General features: G+C 40.1%; 1 protein-coding gene and 1 long non-coding RNA gene across 15 annotated transcripts in view; both read right to left on the bottom strand.

Annotated features, from left to right (window-relative positions):
* Positions 1–3,936, bottom strand: part of LOC141379520 (uncharacterized) — a 4,797-nt gene extending 861 nt beyond the window's left edge. Inside the window, exons 1-2 of the long non-coding RNA XR_012396326.1 lie at positions 1,498–3,936; positions 1–910 (exon numbers count right to left, since the gene is read on the bottom strand). The exon at positions 1–910 is cut by the window's left edge and continues 861 nt beyond it. This is a non-coding gene — a long non-coding RNA (uncharacterized lncRNA). The remainder of the gene's footprint in view (positions 911–1,497) is intronic.
* A 3,992-nt stretch (positions 3,937–7,928) lies between these two features.
* The window catches only part of si:ch73-212j7.3, a 73,367-nt gene continuing 59,421 nt past the window's right edge, over positions 7,929–21,874 (bottom strand). For 10 of the 14 annotated variants that reach the window (XR_012396297.1, XR_012396299.1, XR_012396303.1 and 7 more), the window contains 3 exons: positions 20,721–20,828; positions 17,617–19,180; positions 9,249–13,098 (listed from right to left, as the gene is read on the bottom strand). Coding sequence is in view for 7 of the 14 variants with exons in the window: in XM_073934034.1 (XP_073790135.1) it covers positions 12,242–13,098; positions 17,617–19,180; positions 20,721–20,828 (2,529 nt within the window). In the remaining 7 variants the exon portion in view is untranslated. Of the gene's footprint in view, positions 13,099–17,616; positions 19,181–20,720; positions 20,829–21,874 lie in introns of those variants that run through there. The other 4 variants (XR_012396298.1, XR_012396302.1, XR_012396301.1 and 1 more) reach the window with 2 other exon arrangements.

Raw genomic sequence — 21,874 nt, forward strand, 5'->3', positions numbered from 1 at the left:
TAAAAACTGTACATATAAAGTACATATATTCCATATATGCTGCCTGAACCTTATGGTCTGGAACGTGTGTGGGTCTGAGGTCCTGCTGCAGGAAATATCTCGCAATTTTGGATATACTAGCTATGTTTTCATCCACCTATTTTTATGCGCATTTTGAATATGTGCATTAAAAAATGATTCATAGAAATTCTAAGTTGCACAACTATGATAAACGTATCATTCGATAAGAAGAAATGCGCATAAACTACAATGGAAACACTTTTACAGAACAAATTCCAGTATGTGCATTAAAAAAAGTCATGTGATTTTGTTATAGGAGATCATGTGATGATGAAAATGTGTGTGAATGGACAAACCAGCAAGCTGAGCACACTGTATTTGATCAGTATTAGTGTAATTATATCATTAACGACCTCTAGAACTGTCAAGGTGCAAGTCATTTACTAAATAAAGAAAAGATTCACACAGCTTCTCCTACCACAGCAAACTCCGTTTTTCCTGTGGATATTTGGCGCCAGTTAATCAGGAAGCACTGATTTTGTTCTTTTTGGCTCATTAGATAGAAACGCTGCTTTATTCGCTTGTCTTGTATGCGATGTTCCAGTTTTGCGCATACATTTAATTCCCATCTTTGGATGGAAACATAGCTACTGAGTGAAGTTAGCCGATTTTCAGGCACTGGGTAAAAGTGTTGTTCATTTAAACCAGCTTCTCTTAAAGACAGCCCATGGTTTACGACATGGCGAATAATTTGTAGCCCTGACTGTATCTATTCAGAGATTCCTGCTTTTTTGGTCCTACGCTCTTTTGTCCTCCAAACACTCTCGCACATTCGTCTACTTTTCCACCTATCAATCCTTCTTATTCGATCTATATTTTCAAAGAAGACCAGCTCAAGCTTCCTCTTTTACTAAGTGTGGTTTATTCATAAACTAATTTCGAGAGGATCACGTGCTTATAATCAACACGGCTGGCTCCTTGTTAGCTCCGTAATCAGCCCTATTAGATGATTACGGAAGCATTATAAATAACCTGAGTTTTCCACTCCAGTTATCTTCGTCTTGAAGCTCCCCCCCTTCCACCCCTACATCCTCCCACTTTTTCTGATTGGGCGACACGGTGGCCCAGTGGCTAGCACTGTTGCCTCACAGCAAGAACACCGCTAGTCCAACCCATCGGGCTGGTTGGTGTTTCTGTGTGGAGTTTGCATGTTCTCCCCGTGTTCGTGTGGGTTTCCTCCGGGTTCCCCGGTTTCCTCCCACCGTCCAAAAACATAAACCATAGCAATCGACTAAAACAAATTATCACCCAATACAACCTGAGTTTACACTTCTCACGGTGACAAGCAGGGGAGTTCTCGAGACCTACCTGACCTCGAATTCCCCTCTCGCCCTTCTAACGGGAGGGAGCCCCGGGCTCGAGGATATTACGAGCTCAGGGCTCTCTCCCGGGACAGCATGCCAAATACGCTTTATTGATTATCAGCTAAGTGTGAACTCTTGAAAACATAGTAGTAAGTAATGAGAGTAAGCCTGAGTAGGCGTTCAGTTGCAATTCTTGGAATGTTTTTTTACTTGACTTTTTTTACATAACTGCCATAACATGTTACGTAATTTACCATCTTTCTAATTTGAATGTGTTTTTAACTATTTGTAGCTATTCAAAAATGTGCTGTAATATACAGTATATATTTATGTATAGTGTGTTGTGTGTAACACGGGGCGAGGAAGTGGCGCAGTAGGTAGTGCTGTCGCCTCACAGCAAGAAGGTCACTGGGTCGCAGGTTCGAGCCCCGGCTGGGTCAGTTGGCGTTTCTGTGTGGAGTTTGCATGTTCTCCCTGCCTTCGCGTGGGTTTCCACCGGGTGCTCCGGTTTCCCCCACAGTCCAAAGACATGCGGTACAGGTGAATTGGGTAGGCTAAATTGTCTGTAGTGTATGAGTGTGTGTGTGGATGTTTCACAGAGATGGGTTGCGACTGGAAGGGCATTCGCTGTGTAAAAACGTGCGGGATAAGTTGGCGGTTCATTCCGCTGTGGCGAACCCGGATTAATAAAGGGACTAAGCCAACAAGAAAATGAATGAATGAATGTGTGTAACACGGGGAGTGACACTGACAACAGAAGTAGGATCCACGTGCAGATTTATTCAAGGCAAGCAATGGTCAACACAGGTGCAAACAGATGTATGAGGGCAATCCAGAATCGTTATCAAACACAGGCGAGAGGTCTGAAGGCAGGCAGCAAACAGAGACAAAAGGATAAACAAGACTAGGATCAAAACCTAGGAAAACAAGACTAAGATAAAATGTGTTGTAATGCTACTTTACAGATAACAAGACTCAGCAATGTTGTTTGTGTTTGAGCAGCTTCAGCTGTGCGAGTGTAATCAGTGTAGACTTGGAGCAGGTGTGTGTGTGTGTGGCATGACTGAATATGTAGTCCATTTATAAGCAGATTTGTAGTCCTGTGTAAGTGTGTGTGTGTGTGTGTACGTGTTTTTATGACATATCAGGACACAAATCAGTATAATGACATGGCTATGACACAGGTATTACAAAAAGGAGGTGAAATATGAGGACATTGGTGACGTCCTCGTTTCACAAAATGCTTATAAATCCTACAGAATGAGTTTAATCAGAGAGTTGCACACAGTCTCTTGTGATGGTTGGGTTTAGGGGTGGGGTGGAGGCAATATAATATACGGTTTGGACAGTATAAAATGAATGGAAACCTATGTAATGTCCCCATTTTTCACAAAAACAAATGTGTGTGTGAGTGTTTACCAGCGACCTCTGGTGGTTTGATCGCTGGTGATCGTGACATTGTGGAGTGTGAATGACATAACAGGTGCTCGTTCCATTTTGTCTCAAAGCAACGAAAATGTTTTGTTCAGTAGATTTCTGTGTCGCTCAATGTGTGAACACTTTTGAAAATGTGGCTTTGGTATTTAACAATGCTGCTCAGCAGCTGTAAAACGAAATAAAATATATATTAAAACTATAGTATGGTAAGATGTCCACTTATTGTGATACTTAGTCAGAACTGTTAAGAAGTTAAATTATATAATTTATTTCAGACGAAATGAAAAGTGATCAATCCAATAGTATCTGGATGCAGCCTTTATGATGCAAGCTGAGATTGCATCACTTGGCGATGCAGTGTCAGACACAATGCACTCAATGCAGTGAGTGATGTCACTGTGACGGGTAGGGTTAGGTGAGCGCATTAAAAAGCATTGGATGCAGCTCAGATTGCACTGCACCAGGTCTGCAGCCAGACCCCTCTCGATCAATCTGTTGTAAAATATTGAACATCTGTGTTTTTGTTTATGCAAGAGTTTGGGGAAAATAACATTTTTAGCATATCTTCATTTCAAACATAAGCGGTTAATATTATCGCATTTATAAACATATAATCGAAAGTGGGCTTTATATTAATGACTCAAGTCAAATATGGTTGAGCTGCATATTCTCAAAATTGTCTGAGGAATTGGTTCATGTTAGGGTGCACATCTTACCCTACACACTTTTAGTTTAAAACTGGCCAGTATAGAAACTTTCGGCAACTAGTACCTTCTGTTGAAAACAATGTGAATGTGCAGTAAATTTTCAACTACAACATTCTTATCTCTACCAGGGACCATTCAACACATTACTTTACTTAGCAAGTGACATCATGATATTATTGTATAGCGTTGCGTCTGTAATTCCTTACATTCAATGTATTTATTTATGTATTTATTTGTTCAAAAAGTCTGCCATCCTGTTGGTGAGGTCAACTGAAAACTGTTTCTAAATATCTGCACTGAGAAATGATTGTATATTTGTTGAATGGTTTAGCAGCTCATCAAACACTTTGCTTTATATGTTTGGATGAGTGTTATGAATGTTTTGTTGGATGTCACGAATGCAAATAAAACAATTATTTTGAAATGACTGCCCGTGTGCCATCTGTGCCCTTTAGAAACACTAAAGATGTCGTTACTCTTCTTCATATTACCCTAGGCTGGTTGGCTGGTTTTAGCTGGTCGACCAGTGTACAAAATTCCCCCTATCGCGCATGAGCAAGAGACACTTCTCGAGACAGGCTTGGCGCATGCGCGTTTATTCAGTTCAGCCGTACCCTGCAGAGTATGACAGCACGGAGACTCCGCTACTCTGTTTTTACTGCTTAAAAAACTATCCTTGTTGTGTGGTATCACTGTGCGTGTATAAAACTGTAAGCAATTATCGTTCTTATCATTCTAGAAGTATTTATAATGTGTCTGGTATAATCTGGTCTAATTTACCTCAGAAAATCTAAACCCAGTGTACATTTGCGGCAGTGCCCGATAGTTTAATTATTTATTTAATTGTTAATCATACGTCCGTTTACTTTCACTACTTTTAACAGTTTCAGTTTCAACCAGTGGCGCCCCCAGAAAATTTTCTTAGGGGTGGCCAAGTAAGGCCACAACAAATCTTGTGGTGGCACACAAGTTATGAATTGTGTATATATTGTGAATAAGGAGTAATGTTATATTTTTGTTTTTGGTAAAATAAATAATGAAGTTTTAATGAATTCCAATAATTACTCTTGAAATATTGTAATTTATTCCGCAAGTACAAGTGCAAACCAAATAAAAATCAATATTTAGTCTAAAACCTCTTTCAGGTAAGTTATTTCTTGTACAACATACAATATATGCCATGTCTAACATTAATGAATTATGAATAATGAATATCATTAATGAATGAATTAATAAACCAAACAAAACCCAACAAAATTTTGAAAAGCAGATTTCAAAATGCATCTAGTTATTTATTTTGGAATTGTGGTTTTCAATCAGATGAAACAACTTTCTCATTTCAAAAATAATATTTTTTTAATAAAAAGTGTGCAATCTCAGTGAATCAGCTTCGTCAGTGGCGCTGATCAATTAACAATAATTTAGTGGCTGCAGTTTATTTATTCATTTATTTATTGAAGTATTGTGAATTTAAGTAAATACATTTAAATTAATAATATCAGCAACTATCATATTGGGGTGGCCACAGGGGTGGCCAGAGTTTACACAAGGGTGGCCGTGGCCACCACTTGGGGGCGCCCCTTGTTTCAACAACGATATTAAGTTTGTTTCATATTGTCATACGAATAGCTATCATGCGGAGCGCACGTGATAGTCACACAGGCGCATGCACTAAGTGTAATCTGACACCGCTAATTAGTGCCTATAGTAGCTGCGCTGCTCTTTCGAATTATATTGTATGTACTCCATATATGTATCAGTAAAGATTGAAAGTGATTGAATATTGTTTATAACTTTGTATATTTGTCACCTTATACATTTTATGTATATTTACAATTTATTTCTGTTCTTCGACAGAAACCGCACCATATAATCACACAAAAGTGAATGTCGTCATAAAGAAATAAAGGAAATTGGACATGTTCATTCTGGAGTAGCTGCAGTTCTTTCTAACAGAATTAGGCCAGTTGGGTTCCAATCACACAATAGCGTACAGAATATCCCACAACCAGCCTGGTTTTAAGGGGTTTTGGCCATTTCCAGGTTGGTTTTGGCTGGGCTCCTAGCTTGGCTAGGCTGGTCAAGCTGGTTTTAGCTGGTCATCTCCCAGCCTGACCAGCTAAGACCAGGCTGGAAATGGCTGGAAACCAGCCTGGAAATGGCCAAAACCCCTCTAAAACCAGCCTGGTCGACCAGCTAAAACCAGCCAACCAGCCTAGGCAGGTTTAAGCTGTATTTTTCAGCAGGGTATAGAATCGAATGGTCTTTTGTCTTTTTCCAACGATAACAAAACGCTCTGTAGTCGATCATTTATTGCATTTTTATGTTCTTAGGAATTTGTCTGAACAAACTGAAGTTCGAGTCTTGTCTTGGGAAGTCTACATGAACTGATGCTAAAATAAGAATCAACTTCCTTAAGTTTAGACCTTGTGGAAAGTTGACTTGTAATGACAGGTATTACAAGTCAGTTTATTACAACGCATACATCTATGCTGTTTAAATCTGACGTTCATGATACATCGCTAATAGTGCATTCACACCAGATGCGGATGGATGGTCAAGCACGAGTGAGTTACATGTTAAGTCAATGTGAAGACATGCATAGACGTCCTGCATCACGAATGACGCGTTTTGCATGAATCTGAAAAAAAAATTCGGAACTTTAGTGGACATTTGCATTGTGTTAACCAATCAGGAGCTTGGTTTTGTAGGGGTGTGAGTATGATGTAGTTGGTTTGTCCTTCTGTAGACAACAGCTCATCAAACTGGGCTCGGCTCATTCGGAAGCACCGCTAAAAGCTCCATCATCCAGGTTAAGTTTCTGGAGGAGTTGATGAACTCACAGAGCTGGCTGCACTTCTGAAAAGAGCTAGTGCACACAGACATGGCGCCGAACAAATCTACGCCGTTTTTTTCAGCCTTCCTAAAGCACATAAAGCACAGCTACTATCTCAATAAAATCCATGTTAGCTGTTTAGCAATGAAAATAGAGTGACCGAGCAGACAGAAGCCCCACCATGACGTGAATCTGCATCTGTTGTGAAGGGAACATCACGCATAAATGAAGCGAGTTTGATGAGCGAATGAAGCAAGTCATTTCAAAATGTTCTATTCACATGCAAAAAGGATGATTTATTCGCACATGCCGCGTATGGTGTGAACAGCTTAACTCATACATTTATTTTCCTTCGGCTTAGTCCCATTTATTTATCAAGGGTTGCCTCTGTGGAATGAACTGCCGTCTTATTCAGCATATGTTTTATGCAGCGGATGGGAAACACCCATACACTCACATGCATTCACACTCACTTCAAACTGCTGCTAATTTAGCTTGCCCAATTCACCCATAGCACATATCTTTTGACTGTGGGGGAAACCAGAGCACCTGGATGAAACCCTGGCGAACATGAGGAGAACATGCAAACTCCACACAGAAATGCCAAATGGCCCAGCCGGGGCTCGAACCAGCAACCGTATTGCTGCGAGGGCCGAGGGGACAGTGCTAACCACATTTTTGTAAACACTTTTGTACATTTTTTACAGCGATTGTCTTTTTTCTTAAATGTGACTGAAATAATCACTTAACTGCACATGATACAACTTATCAATTAAATTGCAGTAGCGTATTATACAAAATTTCTTTCTAGTTCTCAAATGGCCTGTTTCCACTGAGTGATACGGTCCGGTACAGTTCGGAACGCTTTTATGGCCATTTCCATTGTCAAAAGGTACCTAAAGTGAACCGTACCGTACCACTTTTTGGGTACCCTTTAAAAAGGTACCTTGCACAACAAAAGGGTACCAAAAGGTGGAGCTAGATACGCAGCTGAACGCTATTGCTTTACAGAGATATGTCACTTACGCATACACAAGCAGGAGAATGAAAACAAAGAAACTGCCATTTTTAAATACACAGCGGAGACATTACATGGTAATTCTATATACATTTAATAATGAGTCATGGTCGACCCGAGCTCAATCAAACCATGTCGCTGTCTTAATGAACAGCCACAAAGCCAAGATATGCGGTGTCCTGTTTTTGTTTTAGGAGCCCGTCTAAAAGTGCGAGCGGTTCCACTTTCTCTAAAGAGCTCTGCTGCACGTCTATATTTTAGAAATAACAAACTTTTTGAGCTGATGATAATAACGTGCATGCGATAATTGAAGTGCTTTTGACATTCAAACGCGAGAGTGAAACATGAAAAAAAAAACAAAGGAGAAGCTGGAAAAAACAGAGCACATGGCACATGGAAAATAATGCACAGCCATGTATAACAGCCAATATGCTTAGTGCATTGTTTTCTAATAATTTAACACATCATTAAATATTCCTTACAATGCAAAAGCACCACTTGCCATCTGAAATGTCCTCAATGATGTGTGCTTAAGTAATTCAGGCTTATGATGAACACTATGAAGATGCAGTTCTCATATATTTATTTACAGTCTTCACATATCAAAGTATTGTATGGAACAAGGGCATTATTTGATTAAACATTGTTGAATGGAATCATACATGGTGTGGGTATGAACATACAGCATTTACTGTGGGATCTCCACTTCGCTCTGGAGACCCATAGAACAGTTAACAAAGGGAAATTATTTTTAAAAACTTGACATAGCACATTTTATTCCCACAATGACTAGCCTATTAGCATTGATGACGGCCTGCCCAAGCAACAATATGAATACAAATTATATTAAGATGAATTTTACCCAAATCTGATTCCTGCTGCACAAAGTCGGGGCAGGTTTTATTCTGGGTTAAGCTGCGGTCACATTAGACCAGTGTTCACCAAACTTGTTCCTGGAGGGCCGGTGTCCTGCAGATTTTAGCTCCAACCCTAATCAAACACACCTGAACAAGCTAATCAAGCTCTTACTAGGTATACTTGAAACACCCAGGCAGGTGTGTTGAGGCAAGTTGGAGCTAAACCCTGCAGGGACACCGGCCCTCCAGGACCAGGATTGGCGACCCCTGCATTAGACTTTGAACATGCGATATTCTGTCGTGCGGCGCTTCGAAAAGGGGCGGGATTAAACAAGTTAATTAGACAAGTAAAAAAGCGAGCGATTGGTCCATGTTTTAAATTTCTGTCCAGAGAGGTCATGTTTTGATCCTCGATTGGTCTCACGTAGTCAAGCGATGCGATTTCGCAGGTCAGAGTTCACAAAGCTTGAACTTTGCATCGCAGCAACCTGCGAAACTTGACGCATGACCCTGCGTTTCCGGTCTGACGTATTCGTGTGCGTATGAATGGAAGTCTATGGGAGAAAAAGCCCAGTGTGACCGCAGCTTTAGAGATCGCAAACTAGATCAGCTGTAAATAAAGTGGGATGTGGGATCCCCCCAGGCCCCAAGTGTCTTTAATTTCCGCTATGTAAATGTGTCCATTATATTTTGATAATGATACCTCTGAATCTTCAACATAGACATTAACTGCTGAATATCTGGAGAGAAATGACTCAAACTCATCCTCCGATGTCTTGCTTGTTTGCTGCTCGCATCACGGTTCCAGTCTGCGTTGACAGAGAACATTTATATAGAGTGTTGTGAAACAACTTAACCTGATCTTAACCAGGTCGGATTTTGTCAAACCAAAACTTACTCTGCAGCAGAGTTTGTTCAACTCATTATTGTGAAACAGGCCTCTGATGTTAATAACAGTAAAGCATGATAACAGTGTCATGTGATAAGCTTAAATTATGACTGAAACTTTCATGCTCAGTAACAACACAAGATGTCTTAGGTTTTTATTAGGTTACACTTTCAGGCATAAAGGTTGCTCTTTAAATGCATTTTTGAAAAACTAGTGCTGCGTCCCAGTTCACACTTATACTACACCCTAAAAGTATGTACTTTATGTGAAGGACAATGTTCATTCAATCATTTTCTTGTCGGCTTAGTCCCTTTATTAATCCGGGGTCGCCACAGTGGAATGAACCGCCAACTTATCCAGCAAGTTTTTACGCAGCAGATGCCCTTCCAGCTGCAACCCATCTCTGGGAAACATCCACACACACTCATACACTACGGACAATTTAGCCTACCCAATTCACCTGTACCGCATGTCTTTGGACTGTGGGGGAAACCGGAGCACCTGAAGGAAACCCACGAGAATGCAGGGAGAACATGCAAACTCCACACAGAAAGACCAACTGAGCCAAGGTTCAAACCAGCGACCTTCTTGCTGTGAGGCGACAGCACTACCTACTGCGCCACTGCCTCGCCGAAGGACAATGTATATACTTTTAAGTGTGTAACAGAGGAGTGTGCAAGCTTTGGGACATACTACTTTCTCGTTAACAGATTGTTATGTTGTTTAGTTATGCCCCCTGACAATCATCTCGACACATCATCCACATTTCTTTCATATTTAAAGGTGCAGTTGATGAATGTGTTCAGAAGCATTTGTTGTTGTGCTGGTTGAAAGTCTCTTCACAGTCTAATAGCAATGATTACAGTAAATGATCTAAATGTGTTTATATGTATTTATATATTTTGGGTAAGGCATAAAACTAAAAAATGTTCATCCAATTAAATAGAGTCGGACCGACATCTCTTATTATTCCGATAAGTAGCCCAATCTGTCTGTCAGCAAATGCAGATTTTAACAACTGCGCAGCCTTTTGTACGCAGCTCCGCCGACCGCCGCGCGTTCACAAGAGAGAATCTGTAAAAACCTGCTGAATCAAAACTTTTTAATAACCTGAATCAATATTGGAGTTACCTTTGCACGCTGGAGAAGTGATGACACCATGTCTGAAGGATTTCTCTTAGACAGGTAATGTTCTGTTTTAAAACCGTTTTAGCTTACCGCTAACCTGATGTAGCGTTAGATGTTGTTGTTACAAATGGGTTATATCATCACAGAAGTGTTGTTCAGCCACTAAAATCTTCCGATGAAAGATTGATAAGACTATTTTCAGTTTCATAAGGTCCTTTTACAGCATTGATGATGTAGATTTTAATTAGTTTAACAACAAAACACAAGTAAATAGCGCTATTCCGCCTAGTCTCTCCCTATATTGTTTACCATGCAACTCTAAATATTCACTCTGAAATAGCAGTTTGTCAGTTTGGCTTGCATGCTGCCGGACAAGCACTCGTCGCTTTTAACACATGAGAGAGGGCTCTTCTGCGGTGCTCGTGTTTCAGGAGGCGTGGCTCTAGACGGCAGGGGAGGGACTGTGATTCAGAGATTTATGCTAAGCTGTTAGCATTGTGGAAGATCACCTTCTGCACCTTTAATAAACTACCTTATTGGAGAAGCAGCAGACGGATAATCATGCAGAGTCTTTCATGCCGAAGAAATCTCCTCAGCTCTTTGGATAATTGTGCAATCTGATGATAATGTCTAAACATATCTTGATATAAGTTCACACTGTTCACACAGATGAATTATAACATGGAAAATGTGATTTAAATATGTTCCACTCGACTAGATATCGATTAACAGTCATTGAAACAACTTTATTGAAGCTTCGCTACTTGACACTTGGTCTTGCATGTTCGCCATGTTTGTAGTTTATTTACACTTTTCATCCTTGCTTGTAGTTCTAATCAAATTCATGTCTAACATGCAATGTATCGAGGCCAATGTTAGCGGTTAGTGTATGGATGCTTCAACACTGGATTTTTCCAGAAAATAGTTGACCATCCGGCAACCTTTGGCATACTCTGTTCAACATTATGGTTTGGGACATACCAATTCTATTTTTGAATACTATTTAGGATGGAGAGTATGCGAATTGGGACGCAGCATATGTAACCCCGCCGGTCCTACACCACCCAACCCGCTCTGAGCTGGGATCGAATCGGTGACCTTCCGCATGGGAGTCGGTTGCTCTAACAAGGAGGCTAAAGACCATGGCCTCTAGCGTTAGTCGCTAGAGCACCTTTAGAGGTCAGAGGAGTGAGGTTTACCTGCACAGCACACACTAGCTGGCCTCCGTTACACTCACCCCCTAAACATCACTCCCATCCGGGTCACGGCACCAATGTAACCCCGCCAGTCCTACGCCACCCAACCCGCTCCGAGCTGTTATCGAACCGGCGACCTTCCGCATGAGAGTCGGGTGCTCTACCAAGGAGGCTAAAGACCATGACCCGTAGCATCTATCTGTCTATCTAGAGCACCTTTAGAGGTCAGAGGAGTGAGGTTTACCTGCACAGCACCTACTAGCTGGCCTCCGTTACACTTAGGGCTAAAATTCCAACAAATAACCGCTTTTGTTGATGTGTTTTTCTATTTAAAAACTCAATAATGGTCTGTTCCATTAAGAATCTAGACTGGAATCACAAAGCTCCACATTATAGTATATCTGACAAGAGAAACCCTAACTTAATTATTACATGAACTTAAAAACACAGTTCCCATAATGTAAATATTAAGAAAATCCAACATGTATATCTACAATCAATGACACAATAAACGATATGAACTGTACAGCAATATTTACACAGTGTGTCTGACATTCAGACCATTAAAAAAACCAGAAGGGTCTCAATTTCAGCAGGCGACAAGCATCAGTGGTCAGATACCTGTTAAACAGCATGCAAAATGTAATGGATGTTACTTTTGAGGGATTTACATTTGCACAAGGATTTAACTGCTGATAAATATACCTTCAGTGGTGAGGGCATAAAGAAGTATATTAATGAATCAATAGTATTGCACAAGTCTTTAGCACACTGAAAAATAAAACAGAGATGCTTTAAAACAACACATCTTATCTTATGTTTTGAAATTTGTCTCTAAGATTCTTAACAACGCTGTGCTGACTAGAATCGGCCTTTTTTCCAGAAGCCACAGCATCATCTGATGGTTCACTACAGGATGAGGCTTTCTCTACTTTTTTGCAACACTCAGTCTTGGGCAACTTTTCTGTCTTACATCCACCTTCCTCCCTTAGACGGTATTCCTCTGAGTCCTGATACGCTCGACAGCGGTCGATGACAGCCTTGATTGAGATCTTCTCGTGAGAAGTTGGTGAACGGATTTGGACATAGCCATCATCATCCATTAATTCCGGTTTCTTGCCCTCTTTCGTAGATAAGTCGATCTCTACTGCCGGTGGAACCTCGGGAACTTTCTCAATCACAATTATATTCTTCTCATTTGGGAGCGTAGCTTGAGCAGAGACATAGTAGCCACTGCTGGCATCTGTACTCTGAAGAATATGCAGATCTCTCAAGTACAAACTACCCAATTTTTGGTCAAGAGAGCCAGCACGCTGTGTCCGAGTTGGGAATTGTTCTGTATTTTTTCCATTGTAGACCGTTTGAAACGAACAATCCGAGGAGCCATTAGAAGTGATTAAGTGGCTAGAAGAGCAGCTGGAACGTCGTGTAGAACTGCGGTCAAACATCCTGTCTGCTGCAGACTGATTTTGGGCTACTGCTGGCTGAGAAGACGGGTTGTCTAGGTGTGCATATTTTGAGCGAAGCTCCCGGACATCTGGCCAGTTGAACTTCTCGGGTGGTGTAGGACTGCGAGCTGGGCTGAGAGGCATAAGCTGCGCCTCCTGGTCTCTATCACGATCAGCCTGATCATATGGAGCCATGGACGGCATTGAGTCTGGTTTACCTGTTCATCAAAATGCTCAAAATTAGCGGAGCAGCAAAACGGGATACATTAAAATGACACGAAAAAGCTAAATCTCGGCAACTAATAGGTCACATTTTACAATCATAGATAAATATACTAGATATCACATAGGGACCCTGAGCATGCGTCAATAGCGCCGCCACATTGGTACAGTGCTCCCAGGACAAATGTCATTCAACCGCACTAGTCAAGACAGAGTTATTACGTGAAGATGCGGGACTTTAGCGCTGTCTACGAGTGTAGTAATGAGCAAACAAAGAAAACAAAGCATAAAGGCAGAACATTTCATAGGTAATATTTAGTTTTTTTCTGTTTTTGTATGTTCTGAACTTTTGTGCTAATCAGGTCACGTTATTGAGGATAACTGTCACTTACTGCTTTCACCATAAGACAAAGAAGCTCCAACTCGCACTAAACACTCGACTTATGCTAGTTTTGTTGAATAACATCAGCAAACAATGCAAAAGAAATATGACAATGAGATGCTGCGCTGCCAGAAACTTGTATTATTGTCGGCTAACGTTAGTGAAAGAGTCGTTCGGGGGATTCATTCACAAACAAATCGCTCTCTCCGTCAGTATGAGCAGTGAAAGCAGGAGAGGAGTTGTGTTTCAGGACACAGATTAGATTAAATTTAACAGGGAGGGTGGATAGTACATTTCTGTACACAAAAACAAAAGCTTTTTGTCAGGAATGCCCGTGCGGTCACTGATCCATCAATGTAGAAAAGTGATGTAAAATTATAATTTTCGTAATTAGAAAAAAAAATTACATACTAACATCCAGGAAAACTCCCGATCATAGATATATGTGTTTATGTGTATATCTCTGGCTTTGCATGGCCACATTCCTCCACTGTACCTTGGTCCCGCATTCATTTCAAAGGAGCGCTACCCTGTAGCAAGATGGCGGCGCTATTGACGCATTCCGTCCAATAGACAACAATAGGCCAGGCGACATCTAGTGTATATATCTATGCTTTACAATAAGGTTCATTAGTTAATGTTAATTAATGCATTTACTAACATGAACAAACAATGAACAAAACATTTACTACAGTATTTGTTCATGTTATTTAACGTTAGTTAATGAAAATACAGTAGTTCATTGTTAGTTCATCTTAACTCATAACTAATGTTAACAAGCATGGACTTGGATGTTAATAATGCATTAGTAAATGTTCAATTATGATTAATAAATGCTGTACATGTGTTGTTCATGATTAGTTCATGTTAGTAAATGCAATAACTAATGAACCTTATTGTAAAGTGTTACCAACTAACGTATACTAAAGCAACCAATCTAAAGAAATGTTTTAAATAACAGCAGAGAAGATGAAGATGCCAACCGATTCAAATTGGAAAGATCCTCAGACTGAATGCGATGTTACATTAACAAAAATGTAGACATTCATTCTGTTGTTGGCACCTTTGAGGAATGGAACACTAACTTGTCACAACGTCAAACAAGCGATTATTCTAAATGCAGAAGCCCTTGCTGTTTTCTCGTTTTACTGTAAAACCCTAATATTCCAGAAAAACCCAGATGTCAGGAAAAAAAAACACAGCTTCACCCTTGGTCAGTGGCGTAGCGAACGGGCCCGCGTGATTAGGGGGCCCCACGTCGTCGCGATTTTCAATAATTGAAAATCCGGCAACCGCAATAATCAAACTCTTGGGAACAACTGTGGTCGGAACCAAAGTTCACAGGTCTGTGTTCACTGAACTCCTCTCAAGCGGTGGACTTCTTCATTCTGATTGCTTGCCGCCAAACCGCGTCAGAGCTCATATCATAAAGTTGACTTGATTTCAACTCTCCTCGACGCTCACACCGGAGAAGACGCGCCGCGCTGTTCCTCGCCGCCGGTTCTCATTAAAAATGAATGACTTCTGGCTACTTTGACGCTCTCGCAACTTTCGGTTTGTGATCGCTCCTTAGTTTGTGAAGGCTTCTCCGCATTGTTGCTTTCCCGCTCCTCAGTTTGTGATCGCTCCTTAGTTTGTGATCGCTCCTCAGTTTGTGAAGGCTTCCCTGCGTTGTCGCTCCACCACCCCGCCTCGCTTCCCCGCTCCTCAATTTGTGATCGCCCCCCCATCGCCAACTGGGGGCCCTGTCAGTGATTCCTCATTTTGCGCTACGCCACTGCCCTTGGTATGACAAAAATTGAACCTGCCATAAGCTACACATACCTTGGGTTGAAAATAAGTGCTAATGGAAAACTAAATTTGGCTGTGAATGAACTAAAAGAGAGAGCAAGAAGGGCCTTTAACGCCATTAAAAAAAAATCAACACAATTAGAAATTCCAATTTGAATCTGGCTTAAAATTTTCCAGTCAGTGATTGAACCTATAGTTCTATACGGGAGTGAAGTGTGAGGTCCTCTCCTCAGTCATGAGTTTGATACAGTACTACTTTTCAGGGTCAAAACAGTCTGTTTACTGCAGACTTTTGCACAGACAGAAATATAGTGGAAGAGGTTAGCAATAAAATCAAGCTTAATGATGAAGATGTTTAATGATCCTCTATTGGGAATTTGAAGGACTGGAGTGCATCTAATGTTTTATCCTGCACATGCCCCTTGGATGGTTTCTGCACGGGCTGTATATACATATACAGTTGAAGTCAGAATTATCAGCCCCCTTTTGATTTTTTTATTCTTTTTTAAATATTTCCCAAATGGTATTTAAAAGAGCAAGGAAATTTTCACAGTATGTCCGATAATATTTTTTCTTCTGGAAAAAGTCTTATTTGTTTTTTTTCGACTAGAATAAAAGCAGTTTTGAATTTTTGAAAAAATATTTTTGGGACAAAATTATTAGCCCCTTTAAGCTAATTTTTTTCCGATAGTCTACAGAACAAACCATCGTTATACAATACCTTGCCTAATTCCCCTAACCTGACTAGTTCCCCTTATTAACCTAGTTAGGCCTTTAAATGTCACTTTAAGCTGTATAGAAGTGTCTTGAAAAATTTCAAGTAAAATATTATTTACTGTCATCATGGCAACGATAAAATAAATCAGTTATTAGAAATAAGTTTTTAAAACTGTTATGCTAAGAAATGTGCTGAAACAATCTTCCCTCCATTAAACAGAAATTGGTGTAAAAAATAAACAGGGGCGCTAATAATTTAGGGGGGCTAATAATTCTGATTTCAACTGTATATATATCAGAGGTCGCGTTAACCGAATATTTTGACGGATTTTTTTCAGCAGTGACAGAAAAATGTGAAAGTGATCTGTCATTTCGACGGATTATGCTGAGGGTGATCTATCCGCTTGTTAAGTGTGACGTCACGCAGAGCGGCTTACGGGTCTAAGCGCTCTATTCAACTGAATGGGGAGACTCATGAAATGGTAATAATAAACGTTTACAAAGCGATTTAATACTTTCGAAAGTCACGATCGCAATATATATGTCCATGCCTAATATCCGATGGCTGGAAAGTGATTCATTGTTTTATAAATTGTTAAAATTTTGGTATTTGTTATGCAGCAAGCCCAGCGGTTGTTGTGTACACTATGACTTTATGTAAAATTAACTTTAATGCGTGATAGGAATAAAACGCGATCATAAACGAATGATTTCTCCACTCAAATGAATGGCGGCTTGGACCCGGAAACAGTATTACATACGTCACAAACACGTCACCACTTAACAAGTGGATTGTAATTTGTGGCTAACTGTAATTCCAAATCCTGTCCAGCTGATGGCGATTGCCCTTGTTTTGTCTCCTCTTTGTCACGTACAGCGTACAGTTGCAATAATGTCACAACAGCTGAGTGTGAGAAGTTTCTTTAAACAGCCAAATAGTTGTGATATTAATAATAAAGGTGAAAAAAAGAGGAAGGTATGCAGTTTTGTTCATTCGTCAAATAAATGTTTTAAACAACAGCTAAAGATGCCAACCGATTCAAATTGGAAACACAGATCATGCCACCTCTTTCACTACATTTAGTAAAGATTTGCAGTCATGTAGGCCAGGGGTTCCCAAACTTTTCAGCCCGCGGCCCCCAAAATGACAATGCCAGTGACTCGTGACCCCCAATATTCTCTGAGGTGGTGGTTATAAATACAGAAACCTTGTATGCAATGACGCGCACACACACCAATAGACCCAAGTCTATTCTTTGTTTTTTTATGTATGTCAGTGCTGTAAATGGGCTAGAAAGTTTAACCTGGTGTTATAAAATCAATCTGCTGCATCTGACAGTATTGCTGTGTCTTAAGTATAATGTAATTACCCAAGAAGTCGCAATCCAATAGAACTATTAACTATAAGCTACTATAGAAACCATATAGTTTATAGTAACTATAAACAACTATTTTTTCTCTTCAGTAGGTTATTGATAAAATACAGTAAGTCTTAAGGTTTAATAAAAATTAATTGATTTTTGAAAATCACCAGGCGACCCCCCTTCATTGTCCCGCGACCCCTCGGGGGGTCCCGACCCCCACTTTGAGAACCTCTGATGTAGGCAAAGGTGATCAGTCTTACCTTTGACCTCCTCTGGCTTTTCATCCACCACCGACAGCATGTTCCTCTTGGTCAACCCTGTTTCTCCTGACTCCTGACTCCTCTGTCTCAGCATGGGTTGAGTGCACTTGATGCGCTGACTGTATTTCCTTGCAAGATTTAAAACCTTGCTTTGGGCTGAATCTCCATCTTCAGCTGACTGAGCTCCTGTGCCTCTCTCATATTCAGATTCTGCTCTTAACTGGATGACTCTGGGGGCTAGAGCGCTAAGGAGTCTACCTTCTTTCTGCCATTGTTTTTGTCTGATGGCATCATTCCTACTAATGGCTTCACTGTTTTCTTTTTCTATTAACGGTGATGGTGTGAAGGACTCTTCTTTGATAGTGCTCAAATCTGAATCTTCAAATGCAATCAGTCCTTTGTTTCCTTTGGCTTCAGTCTTTTCGTCCTGGTTTGGATCCCTCCTGATAAGGTTGGGACAGATCCCTCTGAAATAAGGATTTCCTCTGGGCACCAGTGCTTTGACGTCTCCTTGACATCTAGTGACCTCTCTTTCCATATCTTGCCATACTTTGATCATCTCAGAGGAGGGATGGAAAACCTCGTTCTGTTCACTCTCAGCTTGAATATAGGTAGACTGAGGTTTCACAGAACCATCTACATTGAACCCTGTGGGATTTGTGGAAGCGCTGACAACAGGTTGTTCCTGACGGGATGAATTTGCACTCGAAGTGGCTTCTGATAGAGCTGTGGTGTCAAATAGAGATTGCATGGACGAAGCACAATCTTTATCAGGTTCAAATGTTCTGACTGTTGTCTCTAGGGCAAGACCTTTATCTTTAGGAATGCTGTTTAAACGACTAACGGAGTTTCTAACAAGCCCACTTGGAATGTAACTGAGGCTCTCTCTGCGCTTCAAGCTAAACGTAGCATCCTGGTGTTCAGCATTCTCATAGTAACTCCTGATCTTGCTGATGAGTAGTTGATCTTGTGTGGATAGAACCGAATCCCTTCTTCTGCAGATGCTTCTATCACAGTCAAAAAGACCATCTTCTACTGACGACCCAATCGTGAAGTCTACGGATGCAAGATTTTCCTGGGTCAAAGGACTTTCACATGAATCAGAGTAGGTGCTAGTCAGGCGATGTTGGTGTTCAAGAGGATCTCGAAGACTTAGAGTGCTGCCTGTCCTGCTGGGAAGATGTGGCGATGGGCAACCGGGGGAGCGTGCATCATCTGTGCTGATGCTAATACGCCTCGCAGTACAGACAAAATGTTCAGCAATGGCGCTGGCCTGATCGAGCACAGATGATGGTAGGATGCTGGTCGAGCCTGGTTTCTCTTCTGTGTCTTCTTCATCCTCTGAGGATTCGCCAGGGGTGTCATTTTGATGTAAAAAAGACTTCCTCGCCTCTCTCTCTTTTTTAGGACCTTTCAGATCATCTTGGTCTATTGCAGACTCCATCTCCCGAATATCTAGGACATGTTGATGTACATCTATGGGCTCTGGATCACAAAAGGTGTCTTCCTTTGTTTTGTCAGTGGTTCCCCAGCAAGAGGTCATTTTCAAATGTTGTGATTTGTCCTTGATATGGTAAGAGGAGAAAGTATAAAGTTAATACTATTCAATACTTTTCAATTCAATTAATCTTTATTAATATAGCCCAGTGTATATTTTTACAGTGTATATCGTGTTAAAGCAGCTTAACATGAAGAAAATGGAGTAAATAATATTTCAAACTGGAACATACCAGCAATTCAGGCAGGAACGAATACAACAACAATTAGGGCCCTATCATACACCCGGCGCAGTGTGGCGCAAGGCGCGGCACAATAGTCTTTTGGTAGTTTCAGCTTGGAGCAAGAGTCGTTTTGAGGCGTTGTGCTACACTGTTTAAATAGCAAATGCATTAGCACTCATTTGTGCGCCCATAGGCGTTCTGGTCTAAAAAGGAAGGCGTTCTGAGGCGCACTGCTGGCGTGTTGCTATTTTGAGAAACTATAATAGATTTTTCATTAGACCAAAACAAACCCGGTCTAAACTCGGGCGCAGAGTTGCGCCTCGCTTACACACTGCTTAATACACACAAGAGAGCAATAGGCAAATATCTTTACATATGAAAACATTTAAATATTAGGGATATATATAGGATATAATAAGAACAGATATAGAATATAAATATAAAGGATTAAAATATTACAAAACATATGTATTTCATATTTCAAAAATGAAAAATCACTGCTTTTATGTCTTCTTCATCTCGGGAGGCTTTTTCAGTTCATTCAAGTTACTTTTGTATAATGTTATTATTATCAGCAGTATTATTTATTATATCCATATTTGTATTTGTTTTATTAAAAACAAGCTTAGTTTTGTCCACCTATCAGGTTTTAGACCATATGGGGCACAGCATGTGTTTTAGGATATAACTCAGGTTTTTGAGCACATTTTGTTATTATTGTTCATTTATTCGTTTGCTGGAAATTAGAACTGAATTTAGAAATAGTTTTGAAACGAATATTTGCGCTTAACAAACAAAATTATTTATTTATAGAATATATATAGAATATAATTGATGTCTGTGCGTAAAGGTTTCCCTATCCAAGAGCGAAAGTGAAAGTAGATCCATTATCTCTCATTCTCACGCAGTAGATGCTCTGTTTAACTGTTTTCTGTTAATAAACTGTGAACTGTTTGCTTGTGAAATGCTCATTTTTTTCCACTTAGACTTACTTTGCGTCCTGTAAATAGCGAATGCGCTCTTGGCGCGACGCAGCTGGCTCTTAAAGGGAATGGGAGATTAGACTCTAATTGGTTTATTCTCAAAACACACCTACAACTCATTATAACTCAACCCTTTTAGACCATGCGCCACGGTGCAAAGCGGATTTTCCCGTCCTTAAATTAGCAAAAACGCTTTCTGACACGCCCTGAAAGAGTTTGCGCCCTGCGCTTTGCGCTCTGCGCATGGACCATCAAAATAGAGCCCAAAGAGTGAATGCATGTATTACTTTAACAATAACCTGTTACTTAAGCAACTCATAATCAGCGTACTTCTAGTTCCAGCTGTAAAATATGAACAAACCGACAGTATGTTAAAGGAATAAACATGTAAACAACTCACCTGTTCAAAGATGCATTTTTCATCCTTCAGACATGCTTTGACCTGTTCAGCTGATGGCTTGTTTTCTTTTTTGAAAGTATTCTCAGGGAACGCACACCCCTCTTCCTCCTATCATAAAACACGTATGGATGTTTAGCATTCATGGAATACTTTAAAACAAATGAACACAAACAAACAAGAGCATTTACATTTAAGCAAAAGTGTTAAAAGACTGAAGTGTTATTTACAAATAACAGTATCAACCAGAAAGACAGTCTTCGACAGTCCGGATAGTTATAGAGTCTCATTAGCAAGCTGAAGAAGCAGACTTTTCCCACACATTTTCTGTGACAATGAATTTTTGAAAGGAAAATCATAAAATTCTGTTTATTATGGCAAAATATCGTAGACAGAATATTCCATTCATAACGATTGATAAAAAGTAAAAGTGAATTACTTAAGAATTGACCCAGCAGTCATAAGACGTCAATATTAGGTTAGGTTTAGATTACCAGCATCTAAGGACAATGTTATATTGATGTCCAATAACAATGTGAAATGACGTTAATATAGACCAAAATCCAACGTCGAACCAACATCTTTAACCAACGTCAAATACCGGCATTAATTTGTGAAGTATGTCAACCAACATCCAACGCCTGATAAACATATTGATAACATCAACACAACATCAAGCTGTTACATCATTACACGTTGATATTTTGTTGTTTTTAGGTTGCGCTAAATTGTAACCAAAATCTAACACCTGTCCGATGTTAGACATTGAAGTCGGCCTGACGTTGGGTTCTGGTTCCAATTTTCATTTCCAAACAAACATTTGGGCACAACGTCAATCTGATGTCATGGATTCAGACATGCCTTTAATGCGTTTGCACCGTGCGCTTTGGACTTTACGCCTAGATCATTAAAATAGAGCCCTTAAAGCTTTAGTCCTAATTGAAACCATAAATGGCAGTAAGCTGTAAAATGTACAGTAATGCTAGTTTGCTCTTTAAAGATCAAATGTTTTAAACACTTTCAATATAAGGGGGAATTTCATCAAAGATCTGGACAAAAAGCTTTGACTTTTTCACCAGCCCATTTTGATGTCCAATAACTATGTGAAATGACGTTAATATTTAGTTGATTTTAGGTTGTGTTGGAAAGTGACCAAA

This window comes from Danio rerio, chromosome 20 (assembly GCF_049306965.1).
Source record: "Danio rerio strain Tuebingen ecotype United States chromosome 20, GRCz12tu, whole genome shotgun sequence".
Taxonomy (NCBI): Eukaryota; Metazoa; Chordata; class Actinopteri; order Cypriniformes; family Danionidae; genus Danio; species Danio rerio.